General features: G+C 41.9%; 2 protein-coding genes across 8 annotated transcripts in view; one reads left to right on the top strand and one right to left on the bottom strand.

Moving 5' to 3' along the window:
• Positions 1-18083, top strand: part of LOC131667615 (tyrosine-protein kinase transmembrane receptor Ror) — a 226913-nt gene that overhangs the window by 115563 nt on the left and 93267 nt on the right. The gene's annotated exons all lie outside the window — the stretch shown is intronic.
• Positions 12541-17715, bottom strand: LOC131667618 (TD and POZ domain-containing protein 4-like). 6 transcript variants are annotated; one of them, XM_058941157.1, is made up of 3 exons: positions 17591-17715; positions 15011-15124; positions 12541-13749 (listed from the first exon to the last, which is right to left on the bottom strand). In XM_058941157.1, the coding sequence occupies exon 3, from the start codon at positions 13735-13737 to the stop codon at positions 12712-12714; it is 1026 nt and encodes a 341-aa protein (XP_058797140.1). In that variant the 5' UTR covers positions 13738-13749; positions 15011-15124; positions 17591-17715; the 3' UTR covers positions 12541-12711. The 6 variants fall into 6 exon arrangements, with proteins under 6 accessions (XP_058797140.1, XP_058797138.1, XP_058797139.1 ...); XM_058941155.1 differs by lacking the exon at positions 17591-17715 and adding an exon at positions 15753-15890 and having other exon boundaries at positions 12541-14800; XM_058941156.1 differs by lacking the exon at positions 17591-17715 and adding an exon at positions 15753-15890.

Raw genomic sequence — 18083 nt, 5'->3', positions numbered from 1 at the left:
CAATAATTTTTCGGGAGAAGAACGGACTATCAATAAAAATGTGGTAGATAATACTACATTAACAATGCTTTGTTCATACATTGTATATAAGTCAGTGAATATTTTGTTTTATTAATTTATTTGGTAAATAATTAAGAAACATATCCGAAAATTTATTCTAAATATATGGTATTTAAAAAAATAACTCTTTTCAAGATATAGTTTTTCATCCTTTTGAACGACTGTAAATTATGCAGTGATTATAATCATTTTTTTATCAGTGTTGCAATAAGTATGAAAATACAACAGACGATTCCAAAAGTTTGAACTTGCGTAATCCATGAAGTAGGCATAAATTTTTCAGTTTCAGATAATTTATCTTAATAATTTGATAATCGCTTCAAAAAATTATATGAATTCCAACAATCAAGATCATTTAGGAATAGTAACGCATCTAACGAATTCTTGAGTATCCTCTCTGATGAATAAATCATTATTGTTGTATTCAGCGCAATACGTGTTATTGGAGAAAAATCCATGAATATTCCAGTGGCCATAGAAATCCTCTGGTAGTACATGTACCGTCGAAACGTCCGTTATTTTACCAGCCGAATTAACTTGGTAATTAACAAATTTCCGTCTATGATTTTTCAACTTATCCGCAGACTGTTCGGTAGAGATGAACAAATCACCCTGAGCATCAACAGTAACCGAAACCGAATCGGGACCATATCCGTCCAACATATTTAAACGAGTTATAAACAATATTTGTAGGTCACTGTCAAAGGCTTTGCAATAGACCGTATCGTTGCCGTTGCGATGCGTAAACGGGGAAGTCATGTAACAAACGATGACACCAGGACGACTTGCCTGCAAAAAGCAAATAGATTAAAATATCAATTGAGTAACGCAATGGTGTAGCGAGCCACAAAATCTTTAGCATAGAATGATTATTCTTTGTTTTGTTTTCGAGAAAATATTCGAAACTTTTGATCTAAATTACCTGACTCATCATTATGTAACACAAAAGATTTCGCAAGTAAAAAATGTAATCGCTTATGTCGATGCATGGACTTACCGGATTAATTGCAAAGGCATCTACCGTATGGTTAAGGTTTCTCTTCTTGACAACACGGAAATTGGCATCGAGTAGCTGAATAACTGTCTCATCACGTGGCTTAAATTTGTAAGCATAAAAGTAGCCATTCTCGAGTCCAGGTGCACTGAATCCTTGGATTTGAAAGTAGACCCTCATGTTGGCAACTTCAGACTTGAGCTGACGCTGCAAATCAATTCTTTTGCCGTCGATCGAATACCGACAAGGTGCACACGTTTGGAGACTGGGATAGAACACATCGAAGCTGTCTTCGTGAGGTACGACGTGAGCTATATTTCCAAATGGATCAAACCAGCCACGCGGTCTCTCTTCTTCGAATGTCGATGCGGCCTTGAAACTACAATGCCATGGGTCGACTATCAAAACCGTGTGATCCATTCTCGTTCCGTAAACGGTTTTGTATTTGGTTCGTATGCCCCAAACGACGATTTTGTCATTGATGACAGTTGCTCGGATTGTCTGTTGCAGTTCGTGCTCGTGGAAGTCGATGACGCACGGTTTGACATTTTCATCAGTCGAGTTGACGAGCAGGTGCGTTATGTTATTCGAAACTGTGTAAAGATGCGAATCGATCGCTACGGTGTATGCATACGAATTTGGTAGTTTCACTTCTTTGACAACGGTTGCAGTTCGCTCGGGTAGGCTCGTAGCGCGAGCTTCGCTCAGAGTCACGCACAGCAGTGCGCCAATCATCGTGAGCCGTGACATTTCAATCCAAGCTGTAAAAAAATATCAAATCTCAATTAGCAAATTCCTCGGGCCGAAGATCTGCTTTTACAAATTCACGAGAGTATGAAAAAAGCAATTACTTTGATTTGCTTTCGCAAGAGTAGAAGAACTCGTCACCTTCAAGAACCGACGCGTCTTTATACATCGGCACACACACTCAAACTGCCGAGCGTGACTTTCTATATATCGGAGTGTCGCGCCATCATCTGGTAAAACCACTAACGGAATTACCGGAGGCCTCGTGCGCAAACATCTATCTCGCAGTAGCACAGAAGTCTTCAGCGTCGGTCTTGTATGTTGACTTGTAAACCGCACTGAGACGATAGCATTTTTTAGCTATATAGATTTAAGAAGAAGCCAGAAACCTGATTTCAAATAACAAGTCCCACGAGTATATCCTTTAATGGGTGACGGGAATTTTCAAACCGGTATAGATTTTTAACACTGTTTTTATGTAGACTCGAAAACTATCTTTCATAGATTGAGGTCTCTGGCATGGAAACAGCAATATAACGATGACGAAATTATATCCCAAGTATTCATACGTTTTATTAGAATAATAATTAGAGCTTGCCATTAAAATGGTAAACAGGTAATAAGATTCGTGAAGATCGTAAGAGAAATTAATGTTTCGCCAGGATTGCGCAGGGCGCATACCAAGCATCGCGCTTTTAACGTCCGTGACCGAACGACAAATTAAAATGGACTCGGGCTCTCTTTAACACCTCCGGTCGCTCGTAAAAATCGCAGTGGCCCCCGCAAAAGGACAGTTTTATATTTCAATGAAAGCGCCGCGTCATAACAATAAAAGCTCGAACCTATATCACAATCAAATATTAATCCTCATGGTGTGTGCCACGAACGCTCGATAATCCCGTAGCCGAAGCGAAAGCTCGCGCGAGAATCTCCGGCAGCAAAAGAGGCGAATGAATTATGCGCGAGGCGCTCGCGGTACTTTCGGAGCGAAGGTGATTGCCGGCGATAAAGGCCAGAAGGCGAAATCCGCGCGCGATAAACGCCCAGGGAGCTTTTCGCCAAGGAGCTTTCGGCCCACGTGCTTCACCTTGTTTTTTTTTTTCTTTCGTGTATTTTTTTTTTTTTTTTTTTTGGACTTCGCAGCCTTTGCCTCGGCTATCTCCCTTTGAGTTCTTCGTCTCCTTGTTTCTCTCGCTTCGCAAGAAAAACAGCGAGAAGAATAATTGAGTGGTACATAGATCGAATCACGCGCGAGAAGTTAAATTTTATTCCGGGAGCTCCGGCATAGCGCCAGGCGTAACTGAATTCGCTCTAGCGACTCGCGCTTTACGGAAAGAAAGAGAGTTGCCAGCGTAATGGGCAGCAGCCAAAGCGAAGCAGTCTTTTTACGATTTGGCGCGTGACAGCTCGTGCAGCCAGGGCAATGACGACGCAATTAAAGAGACACGTTTACCGTCTCGCGCGCGCCCCGTAACGGCGTGGTTCTGCTGCCGGAGTTACGCCGGTGTAAAGACTCTATAGTCCACATGGGGAATAAAATATTCAAAGTTTGCGATCGATAACTGCTTTTGTTGGGGCTGATTGAAAATTTACTCGAATAATCATCGAACGCTTAAAGAGCGAACTTTCAAATGACACAATTTCTGCGCGATTATTTCACAAGCCTGCGCAAATAATCAGAGTTCGCAAACAAACCCGCGCGGGCGAGCCACCTTCCGAAAACGGGCTTGCTCGCGCAGAAGCTCGTCCGTGGGGTTCCGTGCGCAAAAGCCAGGACGCGCGCCGTCGGGGCACGGAGATCGGCGCAGTAAAGAAGTGACCGTGGACGTCGATTAGCCTGCGCGGGAGCCGATTGCGATCTGGCGAAAGTGACGCACTGCACGCGCGCTTCGCCCCACGTATAAATTGTCCCAATCGCGCGCGCCACGCCAAACGAACGAACGAACGAACGAACGAACGAACGGACCCTCTAATGGCGCGACACTAGCTTGTGCCCTAAGGGGCTTTCTCTCGCGACATGCCTGCAATTTCTGCGAATCGCTAGGGTGCGCGCGCGACTATACGCCTGTCCTTTATATCAGATGTCTATCTTTTTGGCGGATATATTCTTCGATAACGTGTTTCGCCGGAAAGTCGTATTTTCTTTTGTTTCGGCTTCGGGAGGACTAAAACGTGATTTTATCGCGATTCAGTGAGCAAATCGCAAAATAAGAAACAGATCTTGTTATTTTACAATTGTCCTCTACTCGATGCATAAATAATTAATCGTTAATTATATTTAACGCAATTATTGTACAATTTAAATATTTGAAGCGCCAAGTTGATCTCGCAGCTTTACGATGATGCGCAACGTTTCCGCCACGTAACTGGGCGTCGAGAGTGAGCACGCGTCCACCATAAAATCTAAAGCATCTTTCAAGCCGATACGCGATACAAGCAAATATCTTTATGAATCATAGATAAGAGGGGATCACGGTTATAAGCAATAAAATTGGTCTCTGCGAGCTTCTAGCAGCCCGCTCCCTACGCGCGCGGATACATAAGAATTTGCGAGTCGCTTGTGGAGCGTATAATGTACTTTCGGCCCGTGAAATATGCGAGTTAATTTGAACGTGCGCGTTCCAAATATCTTTTCCTCCCGGGTGTTACCGAGCCGCCCGTATGATTTCTTCCTATCGCGCTACATTCGCGAAAGCTGCGCGTGCAGGGCTCATCCGGCGGAGTTCCGCTGCCTTCAGCAACAACCTTCGTTTCGTTCTACAACGCCCGATCAAACGCGAATTAACCATCGATCGACTCGCCTGCTTACGTTGGCGAGAGACTCTCAAATACAAGCCCGCGGTAGCAGTCTGCCAATAAACCATGACGCGGCATATGTTCCCGCAGCCGCTTGCCGGGAATACGCCAAGCTGGCCGTGCGCACATCAACGCGTAAAATATTAACGAGACTCGGGAAAATTGTCGCTCCGACCTCGAATAAATCGAGCCTTTCGAAAATGCAAACGCGCGCTCTCGTATATACGCGCGATCGTAAAAAATTAATAACGCGCAATGAAAGTATCGCTGGGCGGGAGGCGGCTGTTTGCCGTTCGTCTAAATCTTACAAATGAAGGTAGCCACGAGCCTGCTGCAACACGCTACGGCATATGTGCGCAGTCGTAAGTCGCAGCAGCTACGGTTAGCGGCAAACTCGGGGATATTAGCGGGTAACCATATGTTGCTAATACCGACCAAAGGACGACTACTCTCCGCGGGCTTTAATCCGATTACGAAAGCGGAGGCGATTAATCTCGTTTGTCGTCTCTTCGCGGCCCACCGCGAAAATCTCGAGCGCTGATGCCTCCATTCAGCGAGCTGATTACGCTCTCTTTCTCTTGTCGTCTCCCCCGGACGCATCGCGTTTCGACGCCCGTCGCACTCTCGTTTCGCCGTTCGTGGTGCGACTGCACGGCATTTCGACCGATCTAAGAACGAACGTCGCACGAGTCGCGACAAACAAGCGCAAAAAATACATTCGGGCGAAAAGAGAGATGCAACGATATCCAGCAGGCAAAGCAGAGTTCATTAGGATGGAACAAACAAACAATGGAAGGAAGGAGCCAGCCCCAGAACGGTCCTTCGCAGAGCGACGGAAAAGAGTAAACAAAAGGGCTTTAGTGGAAAAGAGCATCGCGCGCACCAGACTGGCCCTGGGGGAGGATTCAATTTTCGTGAGACAATAAGCGAAGGCAGACGGGGCAAGGGACGCGGATCAAATCGGTGACACGGCGCACGCAGAAACGAATTGCAGCCAGCATGTGCTCGTGACGTCTAAATGCCGTCGTCGCCTCTCGTGCCGGCGCCGCGCGACTGCGATCTCGGCTCAATTATCCCGGAGACAAGATTAAGGATTCCCACTTGTGTGTGCGCGCGCCGTCGGGACGCGACCTGTAGCCGAACGCCGCTAACTTTCGCCGGCTCGTCGATCAACCCGTTTTCGCCTCGCGCCCTCTCGCTTTCCTCTCCTCCGTTTCGGCAATTCTTTTACTAACACTTGCTGCCTTCGTCCTTCTGGCTTTCGCATGTAACATGCAGATATTTCGTGTGCGTATTAGTTTATTCTTTTCTAGGATAGAGAAGAGAACAAGAACATTTTTTTTCTTTTTCACTTATCATTTTGTTCTTTTTTTCTCTTGGTCGAATTACCTGATTTTCATGCCATGAAAATCGTTGCATCGGTTATTTCTGCTAATCCGCTCTCATTAACTGGCGCTCTAATTAATCAACGTGCATCAGCCGAAGGTGCGAAAAGAAAAATGAAACGATTAATATAAATCTGGGGATTATTCGGAACGACGAAATGCAACAATAATTGGTCCGTGGACCAATCGGCAGTGGGACGTGCCAGGGCGGCGTCGTTTTCGCGAATAGCGATAGATTAATCAGAGCGACGCCGTTAATCCGGGGCGCGCGGTGTCCTTTTGGCGCCGAGCGTTGCCTTGGTTTATTTTGCGCGCGTGCCACTCCGCGAGCTTGGCGCCCCCCCTCTTCCCCTGCCACTTTCGCTCGGGGAGCGCGCCCCTTTAAACTCTCTATTCGACGCGCGCCCGCCCGAAGCTAATTTGCAGTCGATATCGCCGCGCCTCTCTTCTCTTTCGCGCGCGCGTTCCGCCCTGCACGATCTCTCTGTATACACGTACAGCGTGCGCCTAGATGTCGTCTGCCCCCTTTCAATTCTGTCGACGATTCGTGTAATTTTTTCTTAAATGCCCCTGCCCCCCTCGAGTTTTCGTCAATTAAGTGGCGCTTCTGAGCGGAACGCTTTATTTGTTTTTTTTTTTTTTTTTAATCGAGCTAATTGGAAAGGATACGCAGAGAATCTTCATTTCCAAATAGTTGACCGCGATCGCTCTCGTGGAAACGTTTCGGCGCAATTCGTTGCTTTTGGCCATTTAACAGGAGAACATACGTATGGCCATTTACTTAATTCCGTGAGCGTTCCACACGAGTCAACATCATAGAGAAGGGAGTTCCCATTGGAGAAATATCATTGCCAGCTCGCAGAAATAGCTCATCGGCATAAATAAACCTAATAAAGGAGATGGCGTATCGGGCGGCGTCATTAAGCACTAATCGGGCGATACAAGCGCCCCATCACGTAAGCACCGACATTCAATCTTGCGGGCGCAGAAAAACCATCGTCGTCGTCGTCGTCGTCGTCGTCGTAAAGATCAATCTGCCGCGAGGAGGAAGAAACAGCGGCGGTAGCTTTTCATCCCCGCCCCTTGTGATCTCTTTTAGCGACGTATAATTCCATCTCTCCTTGCCGTGGGATTTCATTAGGACATCAAAAGACGTAAAAATAACGCGCGACAAAAGCCCGGTGGTCGCTTCGTGTCGCGCGCTGAGGAGATTGTTTTCTGCGCGGGCGCGCGCCTCGTATATAACTAGATTTCACTAAAAACGTCCTCGTCCGAGCCGTACTCTTTCCCAAATTGTCTGATTCAATTTATTTATTTTTTTTTTCGTGCCCGAGGTCCCTTATTGTTTCTCCCCCTTAAGGGTCAAGGCGAGGCTCTCTCTTTCTGTTTACGCGTTATAGTCACCTATACGACGATCGCTGCACGGAAGCTCCCGGATAAGAGACGGACGACGAGCTTGCAGTGGCGAGCTACCCGTTGACATTTCTTTTTTTTTGTCGCTTCCTCTCTCGCGACTTTGCTCGTAACTTCTTTATACTTGAATTTCGTTCTCGGCCAAACTCGCTTCTACGGCGCTTCTGCTCGAGCTCCGGAGAGCAAAGTCGCTTTTTTCGCGAGCTTTCCGACGACGTGTTGTGACAGAGCGATGCGAGGGCTCGGTGTCACATCTAATTGGATAAGTTTGCCCAATTGATATTTGGCATCGATGATGACGCGCTTTGCCGTTGCTCCCGACATTCGATGTCACGCGTCACGACGAATGCACGTGAAACCGGCTTGCACGCTCAACAACGCAGCGGAGAACGTACGCTTTGCTGGGAGATTGCGCCCTGGAACAATTATTTCCCTTTCGACGAATGCCGTCTGCTGCGGGATTCGAAATAGAGCCCCAGTCTCGGGCAAATGTCCGGAGATCGATTTTCTCCTTGTCCTTTTTTCTCCCGACCCTCGCGGCAAATGCTTGCGCGCAACTCGTACTGGGCTTAATGGGTATGAAACGGGGATAGTGGCGGTGGATACCTGACTTGCGGCTGCGGCGCCGTGCGCCGAGTGGCTCTCGAGTGGCACCTCCGTCGAATGAAACGTCGTCGACGTGTAATTGCTGGCCGGTAGGCGACCGACGGAACGGAACCCGATCCTACGATTTTCCTTTGGCTTCTGCCTCGGAGATTAGGCGAACCCCGACATCTTCGAGCTTTGCTATGTTGTGTTCCCTCTTTCTTGAGAAAGCTTTCTTCTTCTCCGCCCTCTCTCTCTTTCTTTCCGACTCATTACGCTGATCTCGTTACTTCGCCTGTTGGGTTTGTGCGTATGAGTTTTGAAATGGGGAACGGCGGCTCGTACAGGAGTTTTTGACTTGTTGTTTTAACGTAAAAATGACTCTGCACTTCCGATTACTTCATTGTCGAGTATAAAGTCCGAGAAAAGCAATAAGCAAAATACCACTCTCGAGTAGGATTGAACGTGCTGACAATTATAGCTGCTTATTGAAATCATCGAGCCAAGCCGCACACGTAAAGCTGTACATTTGCGTTCCTACTAAAAATAAGCTGACGAAATCCATACTAAGACTGACATTAAAACAGTAAGGATGAGCATCGCGCAGGCGGTTTAAATTTAAAAATAGTTCAAGATAGAGACTGGGAGTGTGTTGCATACCGACGTTTAACCTTATTTACAGCCGAATAAAAATTACCTTTACGCTCATGTATGTGACTTAAAAGCCGACAAAATCTCATAGAATGTCTGACTGCTGGCAATGTAAGAAAAGTCTCTAAATTTGTCGGCAACTATTTACTTACCTTACTTTTCGAATACCTACGATTCGAATATTGAATAATAAGTTTGCTAAAATGGCTTAGAAATCTACGATTGGTTTGACGTTTATTACAATCATTACTTTGAGTTTGATACTTGGCGCAACAATGACCGCGCTAGAAGTAAAATAAACGCAAAATACCCAGTGACGGGAGAAAAGAACGTATACATAAGTAAACGGTTGTCAGCCAAAGCAACAGTTTAAGCATTTGAATGAACAAAGTCTGCCTGGCATGAAAGTGGTTCTTATTTGCCTCGAAAGAGATGCACGTCGATCCGAGGCAGTAGCAGCAGCAGCGGAACAGGGGCATATAAGGATCTCATGAAAAATGAAAAGGTCGGGGCTCTCTGTGGCGTATGAGAAAAATCCTCTTGGCCGGGGTGGGAGGGCGCCGCCACGGTCAACTCGCATCTCCGAAAACGCCCGTCGGAGCGCGAAAATACACGAAACGCCGGTGGCTGCGCCGCGCGCGCAAAGCCGCGTTCGCAAGAGTGGCAGCACGCGCGCGCCGCGGAGCGAGACCTTAGCTCCTCCTCCCGCCGGCGAATGCAAATCTCTCAAGTATACTTTAGTCGTCGTCGTCGTCGTCGTCGTAGTCGTCGTCTCCCGAAAGGGGAAGCGGCGGGATGAGTACCGCGTCGCCGAGTGTCACGCGCTCATGAGAGAGACCGCGAGCGAGCTCCCAAGGTAATTGCAACGGGGAATAATGGACGACTCTTCTGGTCTCTCTCTCTCTCTCTCTGCGCGCGAGACCCTGCGTTTTGCGCGCGAGCTGCCGCTGCAAATTGCACACGCGTGCGCCTCTTCCAAGCGAGAGAGAGCCACTTTCCTCGCGGGCTCCTTTCGTTTTACTGCTCGGCTCTTTTGCCGATCTATCGCGCGCGGCTTTAGCACTTCCGTCGAGGCGTGTCGCTTTTTCTTTTTGTTCTTCTGCTTTTATTACGCGCGCGCAACGACGGCGATCAATGTTTATCGCCGCGAATAAACACGGTCCGGCATGCGACTAATGGCCTTGCGCAATCCTTCGAGTCGCGCCGATTGCGATATACAAAATCCGCAGCCGCGCGCCGCGCGATTTTTAGGCGCGCAATTTTTTCGCATTCACCGAAAAACGTACGCGTAATACCCAACCCATATCTCGCAAATAATTAATTCCCCGGAGCCACGGGGAGAGGAGAAAAAGTCATCTTATAGGATTTTCGATAAGAAGCTTAAGCTCTATACTCGCGGCGTCACGCGAGTTTTGGCCCATAGCGTATGAATAATGAATACACATCGAGAGAGAGGGAGGGAGGGAACCCATAGAAGATATATCGATGCGCAAATTTTAAGACGTCTTTGTCTACGGAAGTATTATAACGAAGAAAGACCCCTATGAACCCCTTTTGTGCGTTACACACGTTGCTCTCGCGAGTGTATGGCTTCGACGAGCCGGGGATTTTTGCATTAGGCGCGGGCGCGTCTCTCTTTTTGATCGATGACCAAGTACGGCTTGTTCAACAAAATATTGAAGAATAAATGATTGCTTTCGCTTTGTTATTATTTTTTTTTTTGTTATAATGAGCTGACGTTTTCGCGGAGACACCATTAGACGTCCGTCAGCATGGGATAAACTATAAGCGCTCGACATGTACATCGAGTCGTTCTCGAGGGACCTCTATATGCTCGCTCGTTAAAGATGCTTCGCGTCCTTTTTATTCATTCCCTTTCTGCGTGCGCGGGATAAAATGTGTCGTGTTGCTCTCGCGTCAGTCTTTTCTGCGGTTTTTTTGTTTGTCCTGTTGCTCTGCTTTCTTCTTTTTTCCGGGGGAGCTCTATTTTTATACCATCCTGTCGTCTCTCTCTCTCTCTCTCTCTCTCTCTCTCTCTCTCTCGGTTTGTATTTGCATGGCGTCTAAGGATATCGCTACAAAGGTGAAGTCGACGGAAGTTTCTTTTACGTGAAAGAGAGTATTTTTGTCGCAGACTTTGAGGATTAGTATGACAGTAATTTCAATTATATTCAACTACGTTGTACATCTTTCATTACTATATTTTAACATATCTTTTTTGTTTTGTTTCAGGTCAGTAGCAAAGAAATTCTAAGATGCTCGATAAGTTAATTTGGTAAGAAACGAAAATTTACTTGTCAATTTTACGAATACAATGCTGAACGTTTTGGAAGATTTGTAGACAGTAGAATGTCTCGAATGGCTCTAATCAAGACAAATTTTAGTCACTGGTATTGAAGATTTATTATCGTCGGAAGGTCGCGCGTTTGATAAATCTTAATCTCCAGCGACGTTATAAATTCGTGTAATAAATTTTGTAAACTTAATTATATTACCAAGTAGAATTACCGAACAATGAAAGTTATTTGCATTAATTCGTAGATTATTTCGCCAAACAACGAGAAGACTCGGAAAAAAAGAACAGTCTTTAGCTTTCGCTCTCACTTGACCTGTAAGTTACGTTCGAAAACCTGCTTTAAACCGAACAAACTTTATGTTGCAATAGCAAGAAAAGAATTCGAGGGAAAGTTGAGCGGGAAGCACACGCGTGTGAGCAAAAGAAAAATAATGCATCACCGCGCGCGTAGAGAGAGAGAGAGAGAGAGAGAGAGAGAGAGAGAGAGAGAGAGAGAGAGAGAGAGAGAGAGAGGGAGGGAGAAAAAGCGAAACTGAGACGAGTGAGAGAGGATACAAAAAGCTCTCGGAGTAAGCAGATCGAGCGGTTATAAGGAAAAAGTTCTAGCACTCGCGTTAAAATTCATGTCGCGGGTAGTATCGAGACAGTCGGAGCATCGGGCACTTATAAAATGTAAGGTCCGCCCTTCGTTTCCCGTATTTCGACTTTCTCCTTCTTCTCCCCCTATCTATCTCTGTCTCTCTCTCTCTCCCTCTCTCTCGCTCTTTTTATTTGCGGCGCGAAACTTTTCGCGCAGGTGGCGTTTGCCCCTCCGGCTGCCGGATGAATCTTTCTTTTTTTCTGCGCGCGCGGATGTTTCTGTGTACTCGGCTGACGCGGGGCGCTACACACAAGCGAAGGCGTGCTTTTATCTTGTTCCACGATTTACGATTCACTCTTTAGCTCGGTATGTACGATAGTTCCGATGATTAAGCGCAGCATGATCGCGTTTTACACGGGACCGATCAAAGAGATGATATTTGAAAAAAAAAAATGAAAATTTATCATTATTTTTTCGAGCACACATAAAAAATATTAAGCTTGGGTCCTCTTGTAATACCGTTATTTTGGTCTAACGTTCAAAAATACAGTCAGCCATTTGCAGCACACAATAGCGTCTCTTATTAAAAGAAGAAAAGCAGCAAAAGCTATTACTCCATTTTGACATGACTGATAGCTCTGCGAAAAGCTTAAAAAAATAAGAAAAGACAGTAGTTATATTTCCACCCTCGATGCCGGACTTTCATAATTTTTCTCTTTTCTAGTACTTTCTTCCGGCGTTGATTCGTCGTGACCGTCTATCTTTCTGTTCTCTCTATGCACGCCCAAGAGAAAAACTAGAATGATATTTTATGTGAAGAAGAATTGGGTAACCTCTTAGATTGCTACGTCATTTATCTTCAGGCGGGTACAATGAAAAGGAGGTTACAATGGCACAAACTTTCAGCCACGGCCAAGATGTTTCAGATGCTCTATTCTCTGCAAAATAACTACTCGTTGATTTGGTTTTCTTAGCTCAAAATCTTAGTACGGTAAAGCAAATATTTTCAAATAAACTGATTTTCTAACGCCTTAACGCTATGTAATAGCTGTAAGTTTGTACTACAACCAAAAGCGAGACCTTTATTATTTTTAATTGATTTATAATTTTATGAAATACATTTCAAAATACATTTCAAAAGTTAACGTTTCACTAGTATGTATACTAGTAATTCTCTTAAATATCGAACGCAAATACAATTATTTTAATCCTTAGCTAGACTTTCAAAAGAATTCAAACTCAATTTACATTGAAGAAGCGGTTTCAAAAATTCATCAGTTCCTTTGCTTACTAAAATTTCATCGACATTTTTCATAAAATAATCAGTGATTTTCGCTTGTAAAATCTTTTCATCGTGTTTCTTTGCAAAATATATTAACTTCATGGCGTTATCTACAGTGACGGCTTCCACCATGTAAGATATACATTTACTTCGGAGTTCTTGTAAATGATGCTCTTTTGCTACATTGTACAAATCGTATACTAGCTCCTCTAATTTGTGTACAGTATTAGTGTAAATAAATCGCAGCATTTCCTCGACAATATCGCTTTTAAGGTTTAGCGTCATACTTTCGTGATCAATATTTTCTTCAATGTGTTTTCTGAATACTATGCTTCTCGCAGCAAGAACGCATTTATGAACGTTAAAGGTCTTACCTTCCGCGACAATGGTGAAGTCACTGAGATCGCCTTTCTCGTATAAATTTGATAGATCATTTGATAATGGACATTCGGTCGAGGAGTGTAAGTGACTCGTAGGCAAGCCCGTTTTAACGCCAGTTAAAACGCCAGATTTTTCCAGCAGAGGCTCGTGGTTGATAATGTAGAAAACTAATATAAGCGGCGAAGTATAACCGAATGTCCAGTTTTTCAAATTTTCGTATGACATTAAAAAGCCGGAATATTTTCGAGACACATTGAATGATTCAGTGCGATCAGAACGATGAACTACTTTACCTACTTTATCGCAAATCGCGTAACAAAATTTTAAATTTGTAAAGTCTTCATCGTCATAGTCGCCAAGAAAATCGATCTGTAGCTTATAACATTCATCTTTGTAAGCTTTTACCACGAATCTATATTCAATGCCCGTCTTACTTATCGTGCAAAATAAGTGAGACGCAGTTTCATATGGGTAGTTTCGCAATGATAATTGATCGAGAATCAAAGAGCAACGAGTTCCAAACTGTCTGATTTGATCTTGACTATCAATAACGTTTATTTGATCCATCTTGATGATGATCTGAAAATAAGATACTAAGATGAAATTAACGACATAAACGCATTAAAGCTATTGCTATCAAATATTTCCTTAGCGCGCGTTTTGAAAACTGTGGAAATAGGATTGTACAGCCTCTTGATACCATATTTTTTTGCCAACAATAATATAGTTATGGTATTATCTACATTCACAACACGCTTCAAATACGATATACATGTTGACTGTAACGCACTCATAACATACATATGACCTAATTCGTATAATTCGATAACGTACTGCTCAATATTATCAACAGCGCCTGTGTACGCGTACTTGATAAAACTATTAGCAACTCTAGGATTAATGGGCTGATCACGGTCGTCTTTCAGATATATGCAGTTTGACGAATTAGTTTTGAATAAAGTAGCAAAACGACTACTTCTAGCACCAACGATAGCTTTATGAATTTTAAATTCTTTATCTTTTGCAATGATAACGGCATCTGTTAACAATTCGCTATTAAACATATCAAAAAGATCCTTGCTAAAGCTACAGCAATAATTTTCTTGTAAAATATCTAGCTCTCCGGAGCTTGCTGGAGGTTTCAATAGGATCAAATCATCGACTGACACAAAATTATCTATTAAATACAAATGTATATAAAGACAACCAATGTCACATATAAACGTTTTCAAAACATCAAAATGAACATTACTGAATATGGTACTGCTCGAGTCTGTGAATCCAGTTGCTGACGCTAGCACCGATTTTTTATCGTTGTCGCTCAACATTGCATGATAAAATATAAAATGTTCATTTTTTGTCTGTTTCGAAATAACAAAAGACAAATAGTCTACGTAATTGACTGTTCTCGGAAGCTTCGGATATTCCATTGGCCTAGTCACGCGTAAGCTCCATGTACTCTTTTCATTCTGTTGGACTAATTCGATAGATGCTAATTCTAGATCCATAGGAGACCATGCAGCGGTAGGCTTGGAATATCGAAATCTCTCATTCAATTTTGAGGTCGGTAATTCACATTGAACATAACAACCCAGCAGATTATTTCGAAGATCAATATCCATGTTTTTATCTGGAATATAATAACTATTTCTTTACTTGTTGTGGCGAAATTACAGTCGTTGGTGCATTTATTAATCGTCGGATTACTAAAAGCCGCTATTTGCATATATTTATCGACAAGACAGCGAATTCTTAATTTTTCACTCTCGAAATTTTTCACGCTATACAAAAGGCTCAATCCCGAAAATATATCAATCAATCGTATAGAGCATATATTTACCTATAATAGATTACTTGTGGTAGGCAAAGTATCGAGCAACTTCTTCTTGTTGGTAGAAATCTTAACCTATCTTTATTCAGGTATCTGATCCAATCGATGTGGCTGCAATGTTATCTGTAATGAGGAATACATCACAATGATCTTTCTACATTTTATTAAAGAATACGTTATTTCCTTTTCAAAAATTGTAGTACCGTCTCAAACAATATCATAAATTTATAAAATAAAATAGCATTTTTTGAAAAGATGATTTATTTATAGTCGATGAAATAATTTTTTTTTAAATATTTCAGTCGTATATAAGGAATTGCTAAAATATTCAAATAAAACCATTTCCAAATGTTTACTCTTAGATCTATTAGCCACGATTATACGATAGTAATAATTGCTGTCGGCATACAAACAAAAGTTTACTCGTAAAGTTTTCTATGTTTATATACCATGTACTTCTCGATGAAAATATGTCAAGGTAAACAGTATAAACTTAACTTCAATATATACAAAGTTTCCTATTCTACACATACTGCTTTTACAATGATTAAATTTTAACATAATTGTCTCGAGTTTAGCTTCGTTTGTTTCACAGTATAATATAACGTTCTCATTCAATCGAAAACACCAGAATCTATACGTAATTTCATTCACGTTCGTTGGCATGTTTATTACATTTAGTTATAAAAAAACGATTCGATTTCCAACTAATAAATGAAAAATTGTATTGAAATATTAAAAACAACATCACCTTGCTAATTTCAAAATAGCTGTCCCCCACAGGCACTAGTTGAATGACTTGTTAACAATGTCAACAGCTAGTGTCAACACTTAGAACAGTTATTCAAGTATGAATTTGCGACGCAAAGCAATAGCTAACAGTCTTTTCTTGGACGTCACAACCTCAGATGATCAGAATACTGCCCGAGCATTTGAGACGCGCGAAGTTCAAAATCTGAATTTTTTCGTCAATTAAATATCGACGACACTAAATGAAGGTAGGCGAAAGGGTTTATTTTGGCAAGTTATATCTCCGCAACTTGTCCAAAAAAAAATGCATTTAATATCATCGATGCTCAATCATCAAAAATTATTTGGATCTTGAACTTTAATGTGCGGACAGTACACTATTAGTCTGTTTGTACATGCTCTATAGGTAAAGTCAAAGTGTTGACTACCCCACTACCCATTCAGGCTTCATTTTTATCTACCTTGGATCTTATAGACAGAGATTAAAGAGGGATATTGCTATAGAGAGTACGGAAAAGTGAAAATTCTCGACATAAAATTAAGGAGAAATTGGACTGTTATAGCTACACTCTGGTCTATGTAACCTACTTGTATTAAAGAACTTGCTTGTGTATTTTTGTTTAGTGTCACGATAGGTGGCAGCAGTCTAGATGTCAGATTCCAATAGCTCTATTGTTTCCTACATTGACATTCTCTTCTAAATTTTTACTGAATTTTTTAAATAATTTTATTTTTATACAATACGTCTAAATACTATGCTTGTGAGAATTCGATTTTTTGTCTTTCGTTAAGATAATGTTCTAGGAAAATATAATTTATAAATATTATAGATTCCATCAAATTAAAGTAATTTCAGTTTTTACGGCATGTCGTAAGTTTTACATTATTCTTTAGATTATAATGATTGCGGAATGACACTAATAACTAAATAAAAGTCACTATTAAACTTGCTTCAATAATTAAAAATTACACGACTCCCTAATAAACGCTTATGGTAGATTTTATTATTGTCACTCAATATTTATTTTTGACAAAATTGAAGGATATCCTAGGTACCTTAAGACTTAAAGAATGTGGAACGATTACGATGTTTCATGAAAACTGCAAATTATTAACGTATAACGGTTTTTCTCAAAGCGTTTTTCCAGGTTGTTTCTTAACCAAATAAACTAGTCATCTTAAAACTTTTCCAGAACATCCGTCGTAAATAAAGCAAGAGCAATAAAGAGTTGTATTTTTCTAATTAGTTTAGAAATTAATTAAAAAATTAAAACTAGTCGCAGTTTTTTATTTTTTTTCTTGATTTTTAACACAATTTTCAAAAAGACGGCTCTACGGCTCTTTGTTTACGTACAATGGATGTTCTGAAAAAGTTTTAAGTTGACTAGTTCATTTGTTTGAGAAAAACCCTGGAAAAACTTCTTCGGTAACGCCAACAGAGCCTTAAGGACGTTACCTGACTAGTTAATTTATAGTAATTATAGATAATTTATTTTTAATTTTACTCTGTCATGCAAAAGACGGAGAAATAAGACGATCCAAATGTGATGTTCAACGTGAGCTCTTATGAGCAGCCTTGAAAATATCGTTAAAGTATGACATTTTCGAATATACTTATTAGAATATTTTGTACGGTGAATTGAAAAATATTTGCAAAAAAATTCTACAAATTGTTATATCGCGTTACCATATCTTTTAATTAAATATTAATAACAATATCCTATAGTTAGGGATTAGTATATAACAATACTAGTACCGTAAGTAAGGCCTAATACGACGACTAGTTAACGCCCGAACACAGTAAGAGTAGTTAATGCCGTGCTGTCGATTCTTACTTACGTCACGTATATCATTCATTATTTTATAGCACTGCCCTCAAATCCGCACTTACGGCTCGTCTTTCCGTAACTTAGTAGTTCAAAACGGCACTGTGAAGTTATAGCCCGAGCGCCAACGAGATGCCGTTATACGTTGCATAAGCGCGGACTTGAGTCACGTAGTACTATAAAATTTAGCAACGTCACGTAATCAGACATACATAGACATCCTTCGACAGATAATGCATTAGCATCGTAGTGTGACGTCAAATTCCAGTTTCGCATCTACAATTCGATTAGCTGGAAAACGCGATATCTTTCAAAAACTTACAATTATTGACACTTGGACATACAAACGGTATGATTTGCTGCAATAACTTTTTAATCGAACGGATGTACTGGAATTGAGGATTATAAATCCATTACATTAAGTAATAACGGTGTATTATGTTTATAAACTTAAGCTTTAATAATAAGAAATGTACTTAAATTAACAATATTTATTTTTGAAGTAA

This window comes from Phymastichus coffea, unplaced genomic scaffold (assembly GCF_024137745.1).
Source record: "Phymastichus coffea isolate CEN01 unplaced genomic scaffold, Cenicafe_Pcof_1.1 PCOF00068, whole genome shotgun sequence".
Lineage (NCBI taxonomy): Eukaryota > Metazoa > Arthropoda > Insecta > Hymenoptera > Eulophidae > Phymastichus > Phymastichus coffea.
Note: the sequence above shows the minus strand (reverse complement) of the source record. Positions and strands in the feature narration are given on the sequence as shown.

What these genes read in the sequence shown, in the direction of transcription:
- LOC131667618 (XM_058941154.1), bottom strand. Translation starts at nt 14,792, where the DNA reads ATGGATATTGATCTTCGAAATAATCTGCTGGGTTGTTATGTTCAATGT.